This window comes from Neodiprion pinetum, chromosome 2 (genome assembly GCF_021155775.2).
Source record: "Neodiprion pinetum isolate iyNeoPine1 chromosome 2, iyNeoPine1.2, whole genome shotgun sequence".
Classification (NCBI taxonomy): Eukaryota; Metazoa; Arthropoda; class Insecta; order Hymenoptera; family Diprionidae; genus Neodiprion; species Neodiprion pinetum.
In genome coordinates, this window is record NC_060233.1 from 19,729,601 (window position 1) to 19,745,109 (window position 15,509).

At 37.7% G+C, this 15,509-nt stretch overlaps 2 protein-coding genes across 6 annotated transcripts in view; one reads left to right on the forward strand and one right to left on the reverse strand.

Moving 5' to 3' along the window:
• The window catches only part of LOC124210905 (sodium-dependent neutral amino acid transporter B(0)AT3), a 490,584-nt gene that overhangs the window by 394,597 nt on the left and 80,478 nt on the right, over nt 1-15,509 (forward strand). The gene's annotated exons all lie outside the window — the stretch shown is intronic.
• LOC124210906 (uncharacterized) lies at nt 1,097-8,524 on the reverse strand. Of its 4 annotated transcripts, XM_046609334.2 has the most exons (6): nt 8,034-8,524; nt 6,467-6,538; nt 3,560-3,776; nt 2,558-3,378; nt 1,714-1,870; nt 1,097-1,500 (listed from the first exon to the last, which is right to left on the reverse strand). In XM_046609334.2, the coding sequence occupies exons 3-6, from the start codon at nt 3,759-3,761 to the stop codon at nt 1,370-1,372; spliced, it is 1,311 nt and encodes a 436-aa protein (XP_046465290.1). In that variant the 5' UTR covers nt 3,762-3,776; nt 6,467-6,538; nt 8,034-8,524; the 3' UTR covers nt 1,097-1,369. The 4 variants fall into 4 exon arrangements, 3 of the variants coding, with proteins under 3 accessions (XP_046465290.1, XP_046465291.1, XP_046465293.1); XM_046609335.2 differs by lacking the exon at nt 6,467-6,538 and having other exon boundaries at nt 8,034-8,522; XM_046609337.2 differs by lacking the exons at nt 3,560-3,776; nt 6,467-6,538 and having other exon boundaries at nt 8,034-8,476.

The window sequence follows — 15,509 nt, forward strand, 5'->3', positions numbered from 1 at the left end:
ATACAAGTACTGCAAGCAGCGGACAGGTCTTACTAGCAAAGGTCTTACGTAAAAAAAAAAAAACGGATCGAGAATCGCGTTATTCCCACATCCACAAATTACGATTCAAGACGCCTTGACATTTCAAAAGAAAACTTACGATTGGACCATTTAAACAACGAAGAAAAACAATTGATAGTTAATCTTGCTATCGAATTCAACCATTTATTTTTCCTCTCAGGTGACACCCTTAGACATATAAACCTAGTCAGCCATACGATCCCTACTTCCAATGACGCACCAATTTATATCAAACAATACAGACACCCAAGAGTACACAAAGATAAATAACAAAAACAAGTGACCAAACTCCTTGATCAGAACATTATCACACATTCTTCATCTCCTTACAATTCTCCGGTCTGGATCATCCCCAAAAAATCAGATGCTAGCGGCGAAAAGAAGTGGCGAATGGTCATTGACTTCCGGAAACTGAACGAAAAAACCATTAGCGACCCAATAAACAATGCCAGTATATAAAGCGTATGAAATTCGTCAAAAAAGAACGTTTTATTCTGTAGAATAAACGTGCAGCACCTACGTATTTTATTGCGAAGAATGTCCGCCGTGATTTCGGTTTATTAAACGTTTTTGGTGGACGTCTTACGATAGTTGTTCATATGCAAATTTTATACGTTTGAAACCAAACATTTATAAATCGTATCTCAATTTGTTGATAAAACGTATCGAAAATCCGTTATTTTAATATTTATGGTAATCGTCTAATATTTGGATATTGATGACTACTAAGAGACGTTTCGCAAGTACGTTTTAAAACTCAAATTATGAAGGAAATTTTTTCTATTAAAATGTGTTGACAATGTCCGTTTAACTAACGTGACAAAATGTTTTCTGTTAATGACGCTTTAATCTTTCATTATTTATGTCTAAACGAATATTATACAGTGTTAAAAAACGTTTTTAATTGGACCTCTAGACTTGAATACATAACGTATCTTGGATGTGTAATTGAAAGCGTATATAGTACACTGCTATAGAGGAAGATCATTTCACGTTAGCTAGAAACAAGTCTGGGTTGAGTTAGAAAGCGTACGAATTTAGTTTATATATGTGAATCGATTTTATTATATCTTTGTTAGAACGTTACACAAATATCTTATATCTATAAATACTCATTTATCAAAAAAAAAGGTACATCTTGTAGCTCATAGACACAGCTCAACCTACACTATACTTTCGTCTTCACGGTAGTTACAACTAACAGAAAACGCTAAGAATATTACACTTATATCAGAAATATTTATATGCCTGTATGATTTGTACTTTTATATGACTGTTTTTAAAATTAGTTGACGTTTACCACAGTTTCTTAGCCCTTCTTTCGTACATAGGTATGCCGTGATCGAGCTAGTTTTAACCAGTCTTTCACGGCACACGAAACACTGGTTTCGGTTGCATCACCAATTTCCTTCTTGCCAAGAAAGGTTTGTTTCACAGCCTCTGAGAAAAAATACATCAAAAGGAAGGTACAATATCACGATATTGATAACTGATAAGGAATAATTTCAATGTAAATTGTGATGAATCTCGAATATATTGGGAAAAAAGTTAACAGTTTGCATAATTTGAATAATAATGTGTGAATAATATTGTTTTCACACGATAAATCCAAGTAATAACTGTTTCTCGAAAATTTCATGAATTATTCATTACCGTAAACAGTTTCCATTGTCAATGTCTTTTGAAATGAGACTTTGTCCCTCCCTGCCCAATTGAATTGCATCGCTAATTCGTTTGTGAGTAGTGACCTCATTATAGCCAACACACATTGGCGACCGCTTGTCCCTCCAATAGAAGCCAGTTTCCCGGTCTGCAACAAAATACTAAAATGAATGAATGTCGAATTGAATTCAAAATATTCTTACTGTTATCAACATCGATAACAATTTTGACTAGTTGGAGATTGTCGATTCCTAATATTTTTTCAGCATTTTTTAACGTTAACCCTCTCGATCAGACCGAGACCGATTTCATGTTGAATGAAAATCTCTCACCATATTGATATTTCGATGGGTGAAAGCAGTTTACCTCAGGGTTTAGGAGTATCTATAAGGCCATCTGACCTTGCTTAATGGAACTATGCAGTTAGAACCCTGACCTTGCGACCGATACAGTTTTATGAAGCCTCAAAGTGCGTGTTGCGTAGAAGCAACATACGGTCCGAGAGGGTTAAAACGTTACGAACCGCAATTCTGTATGCCTGTAGTAATTTTCATTATTCCTTTGCAGTCAACACATACCGAGCGTATTCTTCAATGAGAGACAACCCCCTCCCTAGTGCTAAGCCAACTCAGGCACATGACGCGTACGTGAAGTTCGGTCGAGTGGAGACTAACATGGCCACTGGCATTCTATCCCCTCCCGGCCGAGCCTCATGTGCCTGTGTTGGTTTGCGCTAGGGAGGGGGTTGGCCCTCATTGAAGAATACGCTCGGTATTAGTACCTATCCGTATGTCATGACATACATATTTTGAATATGATTGCAAGGTCTACTCACTAAATAAGTTCGATGCTCTTCGGATTTCAGGATATTTTCGAGGTTGGAGAAGTCTTCCATGGAGTTAAGAGGAAGTTTTGGGAATTCGGCTGGTTTCTTTGTTACGTCGATGCTGACTTCCTTCTGTTTTGAGAAGATTTTACGTAGTAGCAGATGGTTTTGTTCAGTGTAGGATTTAATGTGTTCTAAATACTGCAGAGTTTTTTCTTCAAAGGTATTCTGTTCGCGTGATGTGGTCGGGGTTGAAGGTTCAAGTTGTGAAAAGGATCTTGATAAGTCATATTGCGTGGTAGACCTGATGATCCTACTAGAAATGTTTCTATTTGATGTTTCATATCCAGACAACTGATTCGGTGACTCATGGGAATTATCATTATACTGGTGCTGTACGATCTTGTGGGCCAAGTTTTTCTTTGGTGTCTGATTTTTGGTAGATCCTTTGGCTGAGTTAATGTAGCGAGTATTCTTATTACGGTTAGAAGTCGATTCATCGACTTCGGACGGTGGCAAATTCTCGTCAGCTGAAGAGGTGTAACCTAAACTACTTGAACTTTCACGAGAACGCTTCGTTTTTTTTTTTTTGTTACTAACGTGTCGATTTTTAGCCTTCTTCTTGTCGGTTTTGTGTTTACGTTTTTTCTTTTGCGGCTCAGGTTCGACATCATCACTGTTCGTAGCTTCATTCTCGTCCACGTCATTGGTAATATCTTGCTGAGGTATTACAGTGGATTTTTTAGCGATGTTGCGAATTATTCCGGATTCATCGGACGTGCCCAGCTCCAGTAGGCGCGCCATCGTTGCTTCGGTGTCGTGGTAGTCATCTGTTAGTTAATCAAGGAATATCAATCAATACCGAATGCTCATTGATTAGCAAAATTAATCACAAATGTACAATATGATCAAAATATATCGTCGTAACTCTTATCCAAGTGAAAATTAATATGATTGAAACATTCAATCCGTATACAATTGTAAAAAAAAGTTCTACGTTCCAATAATCACCTCCGGTATGCAGTACTTTGTGAATGGCAAACTTTGGCCATGTTTTTTCATAGGCAGCCTTTGATTTTACAAGTTTTGTAAAATGATCTTCAGTTTTTGTCCGTGGCCAGTAACATTGGGTGTTGTTTTCGACCAGCCAAAGAACTGGTACCAATGCGCATTCTCTATCTTCGCCAACCAAGAATTCAATCACCGCATACATAGTTCTGCAGCACGACTGAGTAAAAACATCGTTAAATGTATCATATTCTCTAGTCTGGTGTATAAATTTATATTTGATCAAAATTCAAGCACTTTTATTCCACTCTGAGCAAAAAGTGCCAGTTTAAAAGTTTTTAATTAGGACATCAACATAGGAATATGCAAGGTAGTATATAAGTTAAAAGATGAATCGATCATGAAACATTATGAAGATTTTGGGAACGCATGTCTAACCAATACTTGAACGTCAATGTGACGTACAAAACTATAATAAATCAGCTCAAAAGTGATGTTATGAACATATGGTAGAGTTGGGTATATTGGACTACTAGGTAAATTAGACTCGGCATATACGGTATATGGTAATAGGTATACGATAATGTTATTTTTTGCTAAACATCTCAATTGAAGCAAACTTTTAATATAAAAGAGATAATGAACCTACGATTCTCGGGAATGTGTGCGAGGTAGACATAGACATACTATACATGTCTTGAACGAATCCCTCTTCCTCGTACACATTGCCGAGAATCGTAGGTTCATCATCTGTTTTTTGTCGAGAGCTCGTTTCGTTGAGATGTTTAACAAAAAATAAAAATTTTATTTCATTTCGTGTAGTATCGGAGTTACTGCGAAACCATCTTTAAATGGAAGACAGACGAATTTATGTAATATATCATCGACGCGATAAGATTTCGCTACGTTGAAACTTCTTACGAAAAAAATCCCTAGTTTGGAAGATTTAATAGGTTTCTGATAAAGGTCTCGCTTGTACTTGAACGGAGTACCTATAATTCTATATTCTCCGGCAATGAAAAGGATTGATTTGATCACTAATATTTCTGTCCCACAAGCTACTACATTATCCGGCCTTTTTATTGATATTTTGAATTTTTTCGTTTCCAGAGCCTGACATTCACGAGAATTTCCAATAAATTTGGGTTTAGGAATAAATTTTTCCTGACAATTAGTTTTACGAATAGAACTTAGTTCTTCAAGTCGATTACTCAGCTGCTGCAGCGGCAAGCGTTTCGATCGAATAAGTCGTTTCAAATGGCCCAAATGATTTTCATACACAAAGCAACTGTATTCTTCTAATGGGCCAAATCGTTCTACGTCGTCTATGACATGCAGCAGCGAATGTACATTATATACGACAAAGTTTTGTCCGTATATCTTAGCACCTTGAGTAACGAATTTTTCGATCATATCTTGCGCGATGTTTCGAAAACGCGAGAACAAGGCTGTATTCGATAGAATATACACGGCGGCAGACAATAATAAAAAATGTTTGTACTTTTTTCGATCTAGCACATCCCGCATTACAACAGGGCCGGAATATAACAAGAAAAATCTAAATTCTGTCGCTTTCCATCGATGCAAATCCAAAAATCCACGGGGCTTTCGAGGAAACTCTGCCGGAACATATCGCGCCAATAGTTTCATTATACGTTCAATTTCTAACAAAATATCCTTAGACAATTTGCAATCACGTGAAGCCTCGACCCAGTATTTAAGGAGCAACCTCTTCAAAATTCCCAGGTAGATTAAATGCATGGGATCTAAAGGAAATTGGGAGACTAGTCCCACGTAAAGATCTAAAAGAGGCGAACGTCCTTTAACGTGACGATCGTTTTCACTAGGTGCAACAAAATCACTATCTTTTCGCTTCTGGAATTCGGTGTCACATGGATAACACAGTTTACGGTTGAGATGAACTGCGCGAATCTTACACCTCTCGCAAGCATCCTTACCCGAATGTCCTAAACACATTTTCAACATAGATCTCGCGGGCGCGTCACACGCGAATAAACCAACTCTGACAAAGTATTTGGTGCCATTAAACTCAAAACCATTGGTGCTTAAACGTGACGTTTCTTTAATTAAATCTCGTAAATATGAAGATAGTGGCATCGGTTTACCCGTACCATAATAAACACCAATTACAAATGGGCTATCATCGATCATTGAAATACTGCGTCCCAAAATTGGCCAAAATGATGTTCCGCTACTTTTATAAACGGGAATCCCATCAATATTAAAATCAACTCGCAACGTATGTTCAGGTGACAGTCCTTTTTTGAGACCTGACTCGAGTTTTTGTCTCAAGCATTTCTCCAAACCGAAATAACACATTTCTCCGTTGTCTAAATTTAACGTTTCAATACGTCGTGACGTGTGAAGTAGAGTCCTAGCACTTAAGGGTAAGATAGGATGTGCTGGTTTCAATAATGCTAGCAATTGATCGATCGCGTTATGTGTGATGTTATTTGAAGATGCCCAGTCGCGCAAATTTTCAACAAAGTTCGTTTCATCATCTAAATGCACTTCATCGCTGACGGAACTTGAATTATCTTCAGAACTGTACAACGTAGCTTTGATGCTATCTATGTCACTTTCGATGTCTTTGAAATCTTTATTATCGCGGTTCGAATTAGAGTTTTCTTCATTCTGTTCATTACTTTGATGGATATGATCAACATCATAATCGCTATCTATAGAGTGCACATATTCTCCGATACAAGACACATGTTCATGACTAGCATCTTTTAATTGTGATTTCGTAAGGTGCTCGAGTGCACAATTATTGCCTGCAATACTCAGTAATACTTTACGAGTATTTATAGCTGTTTTGCGACGCAAATGTCGTTTACTCAGAACTTTTAAATCATGAGGCATGTTATAAAACTAAATAATAATACACACCAGACAAGAAATGATGTACGCTTTAACGTGCTTGCCTTATTTGTCGTAAATATCCGCACACCACTCTGAAAACTAAAAGTTAAATGAACCTAATGAACGTAGTACGTGAGTCAATACAGAAGATTCATAGCAATAAAGCTTTTACACGAGTTAGCGCAACAATTTATATAAAATTTTATTGAAAATTAAGTAATTTGATCAAAAATGCTGTTTCGTGTATATTTTCTTGGATTTGGGCTAAATAAATATTAAAAAGGCATTTGTAGCCGAACAATTTTGTAAACACGAATAAAAAACGTGGTCAGCTACCCATCGAACGTATATAATACGCAGGTAATGAGTAGTTTCATTCTATTGGATTTGACTCTGACATTTACCGATAAACGCATAGTATACTCATGATTTACGTTCAGTAGTAGGAATCGTGATATATTTCAGGACTAGATAGTACTGTTACTAATATTATTATTCTATAGTACTTATAGTTCTATGTATCGCTATTTATTGTTACTACAAATTAAACAAGATCGTAGTTTAACGTTGAACCAATTCTGGGCCGATGTCCTGCTTATATTCTAATACTTTTCGAATAGTATATCATGACGCCTACTACTGAACGTAAATCATGAGTATACTATACGTTTATCGGTAAAGATCAAAGTCAAATCCAATGGAATAAAATTACTTGTTACGAATTTCCTGCGTATTATATACGTTTGATGGGTAGATGACCACTATTTTTACCAGTGTTTACAAAATTATTCAGGTGCAAATCCCTTTTTAATATTTATTCAGCCCAAATCCAAGAAAATATACACAAAACAGAATTTTGGATCAAAATACATAATTTTTAATAAACCTCTATATAAGTTGTTGCACTAACTGGTGAAAAAGCTTTATTGCTACGGATCTTCTCTATTGTCTCTATTGTCTAACATGACCGTCTTCTTCTGATGGATAATAATTGTTATTTTCAATTGAAGGGAAAAGAAAATAAAAAATATTGTCAAAATAATATTTCTGTGATTTCGATGGCACAGAAATATTTACGTGGCTGTATTACTATACTTTGTTACTTTGGAAGATGCTACGAGTTCATATGTATGTTATAGATATGTTGAAACGGTATCTAAAAAAATAATAAACACGAAACCGATTTCAAACAATACAGAGCAAAAGTTACTAATAACCGCATGATCACATGGGATGATTATTAACATGAAGTTTTCCTCAAATTCGACAAGAACTAATATAATTAACCTATAATATACGTATCATAGTAAACTTAACACATATAAATAACGTTTAAAAACAGTTCAAAAATATTCATGAACGTTATATAATAAACAATAAACTATTCCATATTTTTATGGTACATCGTTTGGTTTAGAGAAAAAGACGCAGAACATTACACATAGTTTCTTTTGAAGAAAGAAAAGAAAGGAAAGAAAAAAATACAGAAGAGACAGAATTTGAGTTGCAAAACACATTATTTTTTCAACCAAGAATGCTCGATGTATTAAGACAAAATACCACCATATTTGGAAAAATATGTAGTTGTACTTACCAGCGTTATTTAATGACGAATTTGCTTCTTCCGTCTAGGCCGCAGATTAACAATAGCTTCTCACCTTTTTTGCTACACGATCACCGATCGATCCGAGCACCTCCGCATTCGGTTGACGAATAACGCCATAACCAGCGCCTGAGGCCAGTTGCAAGGGTGGGGATGAATATAGGCTCCCAGACAAAGACAAAGATAGAGGAGACGCAAGAGCGACAGAGAGATCGTGCCCAAAAGGGAATCAACTTTGCCATATATGCCCGTGTTATTCCGAGCTGTCCTTGTCTTACCACTCGCTATACTTACACTTACTGTATGAATGCGCGGTCCATGGGATAAGTTCTGTCTCTACATATAATTATTGCGCTCTTACTCTAGCTTGCAGCGTTACCGACGCTGACGCACCAGAGCAGGAGAATAATATATCAGTAGTGACACAATGTATAACGCACAGAACTCCGATAAAATAGCGCGAAAAATAAACGTACAAACGACGTTAAAAATGCGACAGGATATGATGAACGCTTGTTTTAGCAAGTACTCATACAAGATATTGAAGTCTTGACGTAATTCGTGCCAAATAATGAGATTTAATATATTATAATATGATAACCAATATTGTGAAATAATTATAAAAATGTACAATAAATTATTATTCTTGGTACGAAATTATTCACGTTTCGGACACTTCTTTATTCTCTTCCTTTTATTGGTTATATCTATGTTCCATGCACCGGTAAATGAATACAAGATCAGTGTTCAGCTTTAGTTACCACATAATATTGGCATCAAAATAACGGGTAATTAAAGTCCATTTTTCGGAAACTAATTATAAGATAATCAACTGATTTGGCCACCGCTTGGCATCAGGCGGTTCCGCATACATGAATACTAAAAGTGCGTTCATAATCTGAATATTGTACTCAACGTTGAATTTTCCTCAATCGTGTTGAAGTAAAACAAGTATGAACCCATTTGATCAAATATACATATTATACAATTCAATGTATCTTGAAAATAGTCCGATATTGAATAAATTTCATAAACGGTTATTGAACGTAGATCACAAGTAGCAGTAAAACGTGAACAATAATCGTTGAAAAAATACGTTCATCAAACGATGAATATATTTCTGTGCAATAGTGGAAAACCGCAATAATTAAGCGCTTAATTGGGGTTGCTGGTAGTTGTATGATGAATGTACAATATATATATATATATATATATATATATATATATATATATTAGGGTGTGTCGAAAATGAACTTTTTTTTTTCTTCGCTCCTACCACTCAAAACTTTAGGTTTTGACATTAAAGAGGTCCTCGTTCAAGGAGGGCGCTGTAGCTTGAAGTTTAGAAGTCGCTCAACGAGGATTTAGGTTTCCCATCTAATTAACACGTAAAAAATATTGTTTTTCGTTCAAAATGATGTCAGGCATCCAAAAAATTGGCGATTTCTGTGCTTCTTGGCTTATTTGAAAGCATGACTCATCCCCTAAACGATGATAGGTCGTTTTTCGACTTACCTTGTACCAATTTTTTTTACGCCACTTTTCGACCACAATAGTCACTTTTTCAAGTTTACAAAGTCTCCAATGTATCAATGAGTTCAAAATGAATTGCTACAAGTATTGATTCTTGATTCGAATATAAATAACCAATTCCAAAAATTAGTGAAACATACAAAATTTCTCAAAATAAACATGGTTTTTTGAATAAAATTGAAGATACGGAATTTACCAATTTTTAGAATTGGTTATTTATATTCGAATCAAGAATCAATACTTGTAGCAATTCATTTTGGACTCATTGATACCTTGGAGACTTTGTAAACTTGAAAAAGTGACTATTGTGGTCGAAAAGTGGCGTAAAAAAAAATTGGAACAAGGTAAGTCGAAAAACGACCTATCATCGTTTAGGGGATGAGTCATGCTTTCAAATAAGCCAAGAAATACAGACATCGCCAATTTTATGGTTGCCTGACATCATTTTGAACGAAAAACAATATTTTTTACGTGTTAATTAGATGGGAAACCTAAATCCTCGTTGAGCGACTTCTAAACTTCAAGCTACAGCGCCCTCCTTGAACGAGGACCTCTTTAATGTCAAAACCTAAAGTTTTGAGTGGTAGGAGCGAAGAAAAAAAAAAAGTTCATTTTCGACACACCCTAATATATATATATATAGATGTTGTAGACACCAAGATTGAAAATGAATTTCATAAACGTCTATCACGCGTAGATCAGAAATACCAATAAAACGTACATTATAATAGTCGAAGATATACGTTCATAAAACAATCAATATACTGCTGTGCAATGGTGAATAGGAAGTATGATAAACGTCTAATTAAAGTTGCTGGCAGTTGTGTCATGAATGAATATTATATGTTGTGATTACCAAAATCATAAACGAATTTCGTGAACGTTAATAGCTCGTAATTTGTAAATTCAAATGAAACGATTCTGATAAAACGTTGAAAGATGGAGTACCAACATCGTTAAACATATAAGTTTTAAACGATTTTCGTACGAATAATGAACAAATATACTATACGTTGCTTTTGCTATAATAATACGTATTTTAAACTTCTGTATAATGAAATACGCATAATAAACAGAGTAATCATACGAATAATATCCATCCGAAATATTACAGTATATGTGATACGGTTGAATTTTATACTTATACCATTATTAAACGACTTCGACGTTTCATATACGAAATTTATACTGGTGTGTGTTTATTGGGGACGCTTACCCGCTACCAAATATCGTCGATATCCTAGATCAGCTAGGCTCCGCAAAATATTTCTCAACGTTTGACCTGGCTTTCGGGTTCCAACAAATTCCAATGCATCCCGATCACAGCGCAAAGACCGCTTTTTCGACTCCTCACGGCCGTTTCGAGTATACTGGAATGCCATTCGACTTAAAAAATGCCCCATCCACCTTTCAACATCTAATAGATCAGGTTTTATCGGGATAAGAGGGTACAGATATGTTTGTCTATTTGAATGACATAGTCATTTACTCCCGATTCTTGGAGAAGCACGAAACCAGATTTCGGAAACTCATAAAGAGATTGTCTGATGTGGGACTAACCCTGCAGCCAGATAAATGGGAATTTCTCCGTAAAGAAGTAGCATACCTAGGTCACATCGTCACTCAAAGTGGAGTGAAACCTAATCCGGAGAAGATATCAGCAATAAAAAACTACCAAGTTTCCAAGAATCCTCAACAGATTGAACAATTTTCAGGCTTGATGGGCTACTACCAAAGACTCATTCCTAACCTTTCCAAAAATTGCTAGACCTATTCATAATTTGCTAAAGAAGAATAGCCCTTTCCTATGGACAGCAGAACATCAGCTTACTTTCGAAACTCTACGCGATAGTCTGTGTCGAGAACCGATACTGCAGTATCCAGACTTCGAAAAACCCTTCGTTCTAACAACCGATGCTTCAAAGTATGCAATAGGAGCAACACTTAGTCAAGACAAAGGTGGCGAGGATTTACCAATCGCGTATGCATCGAGGGTGTTACAAAAGGCCGAAATCAATTACTCGGTGTCTGAAGAAGAATTCTGAGCAGTCGTTTATGCCGTCAAATATTTTCGTTCTTACCTTTACGGTACAACCTTCACTCTGGTAACAGACCACGAACCACTAAAGTGGATCAAAAACGTACGAGACCCATCTTCTCGTTTAATGCACTGGAGACTGAAGTTGGAAGAATATTCGTTCGTCACAAAACATAAAAACGGAATAGCGAACTCCAACGCAGACGCACTTTCCAGAAAACCACCCGTCGACTCTTTCCGAATTCTACCTATTACTTCAAAACGGCCACGACCCGATACAGAATGCTCATCTACTCATGCCCACAAGCCCGCCAAAGTAGCTCACCAACACCCAACACGTGCTCGCGAACCAGATACGCCATCTCCGTCTACCAGCGCTCACAAACTCACCAAAATTGCTCACCATCACGCAACACGTGCTCGCAAACCGGATACGCCATCTTCATCTACCGGCGCTCACAAGCGAATGAAACATGTAGACCAGCACCCAATACGAGCGTGTGGATCTGCACACGAATCCATCAGCCCTTCCCCACGAAGACGAAACAAAGCATTACAAGACACTTCGACTTCTACTGTTACCTCTGACTCAAGTGCCAGTATAATTGACAATAGCAGCGCAACGGAGGCACTGATCGTAGTCGATAAAACGATCAAGCAAACTACGGAACGAGTTCAACCGCTCACCTCATCTAAATCAAACCAGAACTCCGGTAAGCCCCAGGGTCGTAGTAGTAAAATACGTCAAGAACAGTACGACACACTGAATAAGCCGACACCCGAAGCCACTACCAGTAAAGGACGAAATTACGCCCCTCGATTCACGGAATTCGTAACAGATCTCAACCACCTACCATTAACGCATAGTAAATTTATTCAAGAGATACGCGCCAATCTCCTCGACAGACAAGATAACCTAGCCCACTGTATCTCGGCAGACTGCAAGACATCACGAGGAGTCGCGGGACAACTAATCAATAGGAAAATAATCACCCAAGATCAACTACAACAACTAGACCCTGAAGTAACGAACGTCTTGACACTGCCACATGGTAACCGCCTCATTTGCAATCTAGTAACCAAAAAATACCACTAACAGAAACCAATTGTAGAAACACTGTTTAACGCCCTAGTAAATCTAAAGAATTGCTTAGAACAAGACAAAGTCAAATCGCTCTCGAATCCAAGACTAGGCTGCGGCTTAGATAAGTTAGACTGAACCTTGTTAATCGGATGATTCATTACATATTTAAAGACTCCAACATAACGATCACAATTTGTAATTATCGAAACCCGACTTATGACTCGACATCTTCTGAATCTGAAGCAGACCCATCAATACCCAGAATCCCTGCTCTCCCTTGAACTCGTCGGCCGACGCGTCGGACCGGCACTAGGTCAGCTCCAAGACATGCTCCGGTTTCTACTCCCTCGCGCTACCCAACTGATATCTCGGAGAGTGACTCCGTGACACATGATCAGGAGTCAGCTGTTAAAGACACGGATAGCGATGCCTCCGTTGTACCTACGGCAACGCTACCACCTTCATGCTCACAACGTCGCGACAATCCCGAAGAGCGAAAACCGGACCGCCCCGATATTGACAATGACGACTTTTGTTGCTTGGATTACTTCACACAAAATCAAAATGACATATTACCAACACCCATCGTAACCGAAACTAATGATGGACTTCTCATGTTGTGCCACAATTAGGCTCATTTCGTATCAGCTAATTGTCGTTGGACAAAAGGACTAGAAAAACAGTTGATAGACGGAAATCTGATGAGCATGGAAGCCTTTCAAAACCAGAATCCAGAAATATCCGACGTAATTAAAACTCGGTTGAAAGACAACAAATATATTTTACCCTCGTAGTGAAACCACGTCAATTAGACCCGTGCAGACTTGACGACATTTTCTACACGTTAGTTAACTTGAGGATTATCTTGCCCGGACCAGACATTCGGTTCATATCATTCCCCATGTCAGGACCAGGAGTAGATGATATTCTATGATCTATCCTCAAAAAACTCATTTATCATATTTTTGCGGGTTCAGACATTCGAGTAACACTTTGTAGAAATACTACAATTATTCCAGACGATCGATTACGCGAAGACATGATCAAAGAGCACCACGAGTCACTGATCGGAGGACATCAAGGCGTTACAAAATTTTCCAATAAAATAAGAGAAAAATATTATTGGCCAAATATGAAAAAGCAAATTCAAAATATCATCAGATCTTGTGGCAGTTGCCAGAGGAAAAAATTAGTCAGCATCAAAACAAAATTACCCATGGCAATCACTGACACGCTCGCAGAGGCCTTTGACAAAGTAGCTCTAGATTTACTTGGTCCACTTCCTGTTACGAAATCGAATAACCGCTACCCTTTGACGATCCAGTGCAATCTGACCAAGTTCTTAGACGCCATTCCAATTCCCGATGCTAAGGCAAAGACGATAGGGACAGTATTCGCTAAAGAATACATCACGCGCTATGGAGCTCCGCGAACTATACTCACTGACCAGGGACGAAACTTCATGAGCACCGCTTTCAAAAAAATATGCAGGCTCTTTAAGATCAGACATCTACGAATAACCGCCTATAGACCGCAATCAAACGGCTGATTGGAAAGAAGTCACCTTGTAATTACGGAATACATCAAACATTACACCAACGCAGGTAAAGATTGGGATGAATTCATACGTTTCGCCATTTTCTACTAGAATACAGCGAAACACGACAGTACACATTATTCACCTCACCAGCTGATCTTCGGCTCGGAAGCTAAACTACCGACAGATGCGATACTAAGCAACACGTCTACGCATACATACGATACATTCCTCCTCGATCTAATAGCGAATCTCACAGACATCCGTGAACGCGCCGCGTTGAACCTGAAACAAGCTAAACAGAAAAGTAAAGAACACTACGACAGATCGATTTACCCACAACGATTTGAAGTAGGACAAACTGTCCACCTATTGAACGAAACAAGGTCGAAATTCCAAGATCATTATAAAGGTCCATATGTAATAGATGACGTTAACGCCGAAATATACCTCACGCTGAACAAAACTAAAATAGTTTATCTCAATAAACTGAAAATCGCACATACATAGTAAAATCCCACATTAACCCCTTCAATGGCAAACACAGTACAAGCGACAATAACAAGACGCGATTTGCTTAGTAATCGAGCTTTTGCAAAATCAGTGGAATATGTATATCATTACAGGGCCAGTGCGGAAATCACCGACCACGATGAAATACCGTACACAATACAACAACTTGACGTTAATCCCGGCATCCACTTTGAACAAATAAACAATCTACGGACATTCAATGAAGAATGGACGCTAAACAACTATGTGGATTTTAGTAACATGTTATCCCAGTTATTAAAAATTACAGACTATCGGAACAAAATACGCGAAAAATGTACTACCTAAGCAAATAGATGCAATACGAGTGACCACATAGAATTGTTAGCCAACAGAATAAGTATAATCAAAGAATACCAGAAGCAAATAAAATCATTAATTGGTCATCGCACAGTTAACAAAGCGCACCGGGAGCTGTCCAAGTTAGCAACGCAACGCGACAAAAGAGGAGCCTCAAACTTTGTGGGAAGCCTCTCCAAATCACTTTTCGGAACACTAGATGTAGAATACGGTGAATACTTGAACCAACAGTCAGATAATCTGCACAACGATACAAACCATCTAGCAATCCTGCTAAACAAACAAACAAATATAGTGCAATCGACACTGGGCGCATATCGTAACGAACTAGATAACGTTGCATCCCACAACGAATTACAAGACCGCTTATTAGCAACCCTAAGCAACCAAGTGACTATCTCGGGAAGATTCATGTCCACAAGC

Coding starts and splice junctions, on each gene's coding strand:
- LOC124210906 (XM_046609334.2), bottom strand. CDS start 3,761: ATGTATGCGGTGATTGAATTCTTGGTTGGCGAAGATAGAGAATGCGCA. Junction 3,379..3,559: donor CAAAGTACTGCATACCGGAG/GTGATTATTGGA, acceptor ATTAACTAACAG/ATGACTACCACGACACCGAA. Junction 1,871..2,557: donor AAGAGCATCGAACTTATTTA/GTGAGTAGACCT, acceptor ATTTTGTTGCAG/ACCGGGAAACTGGCTTCTAT.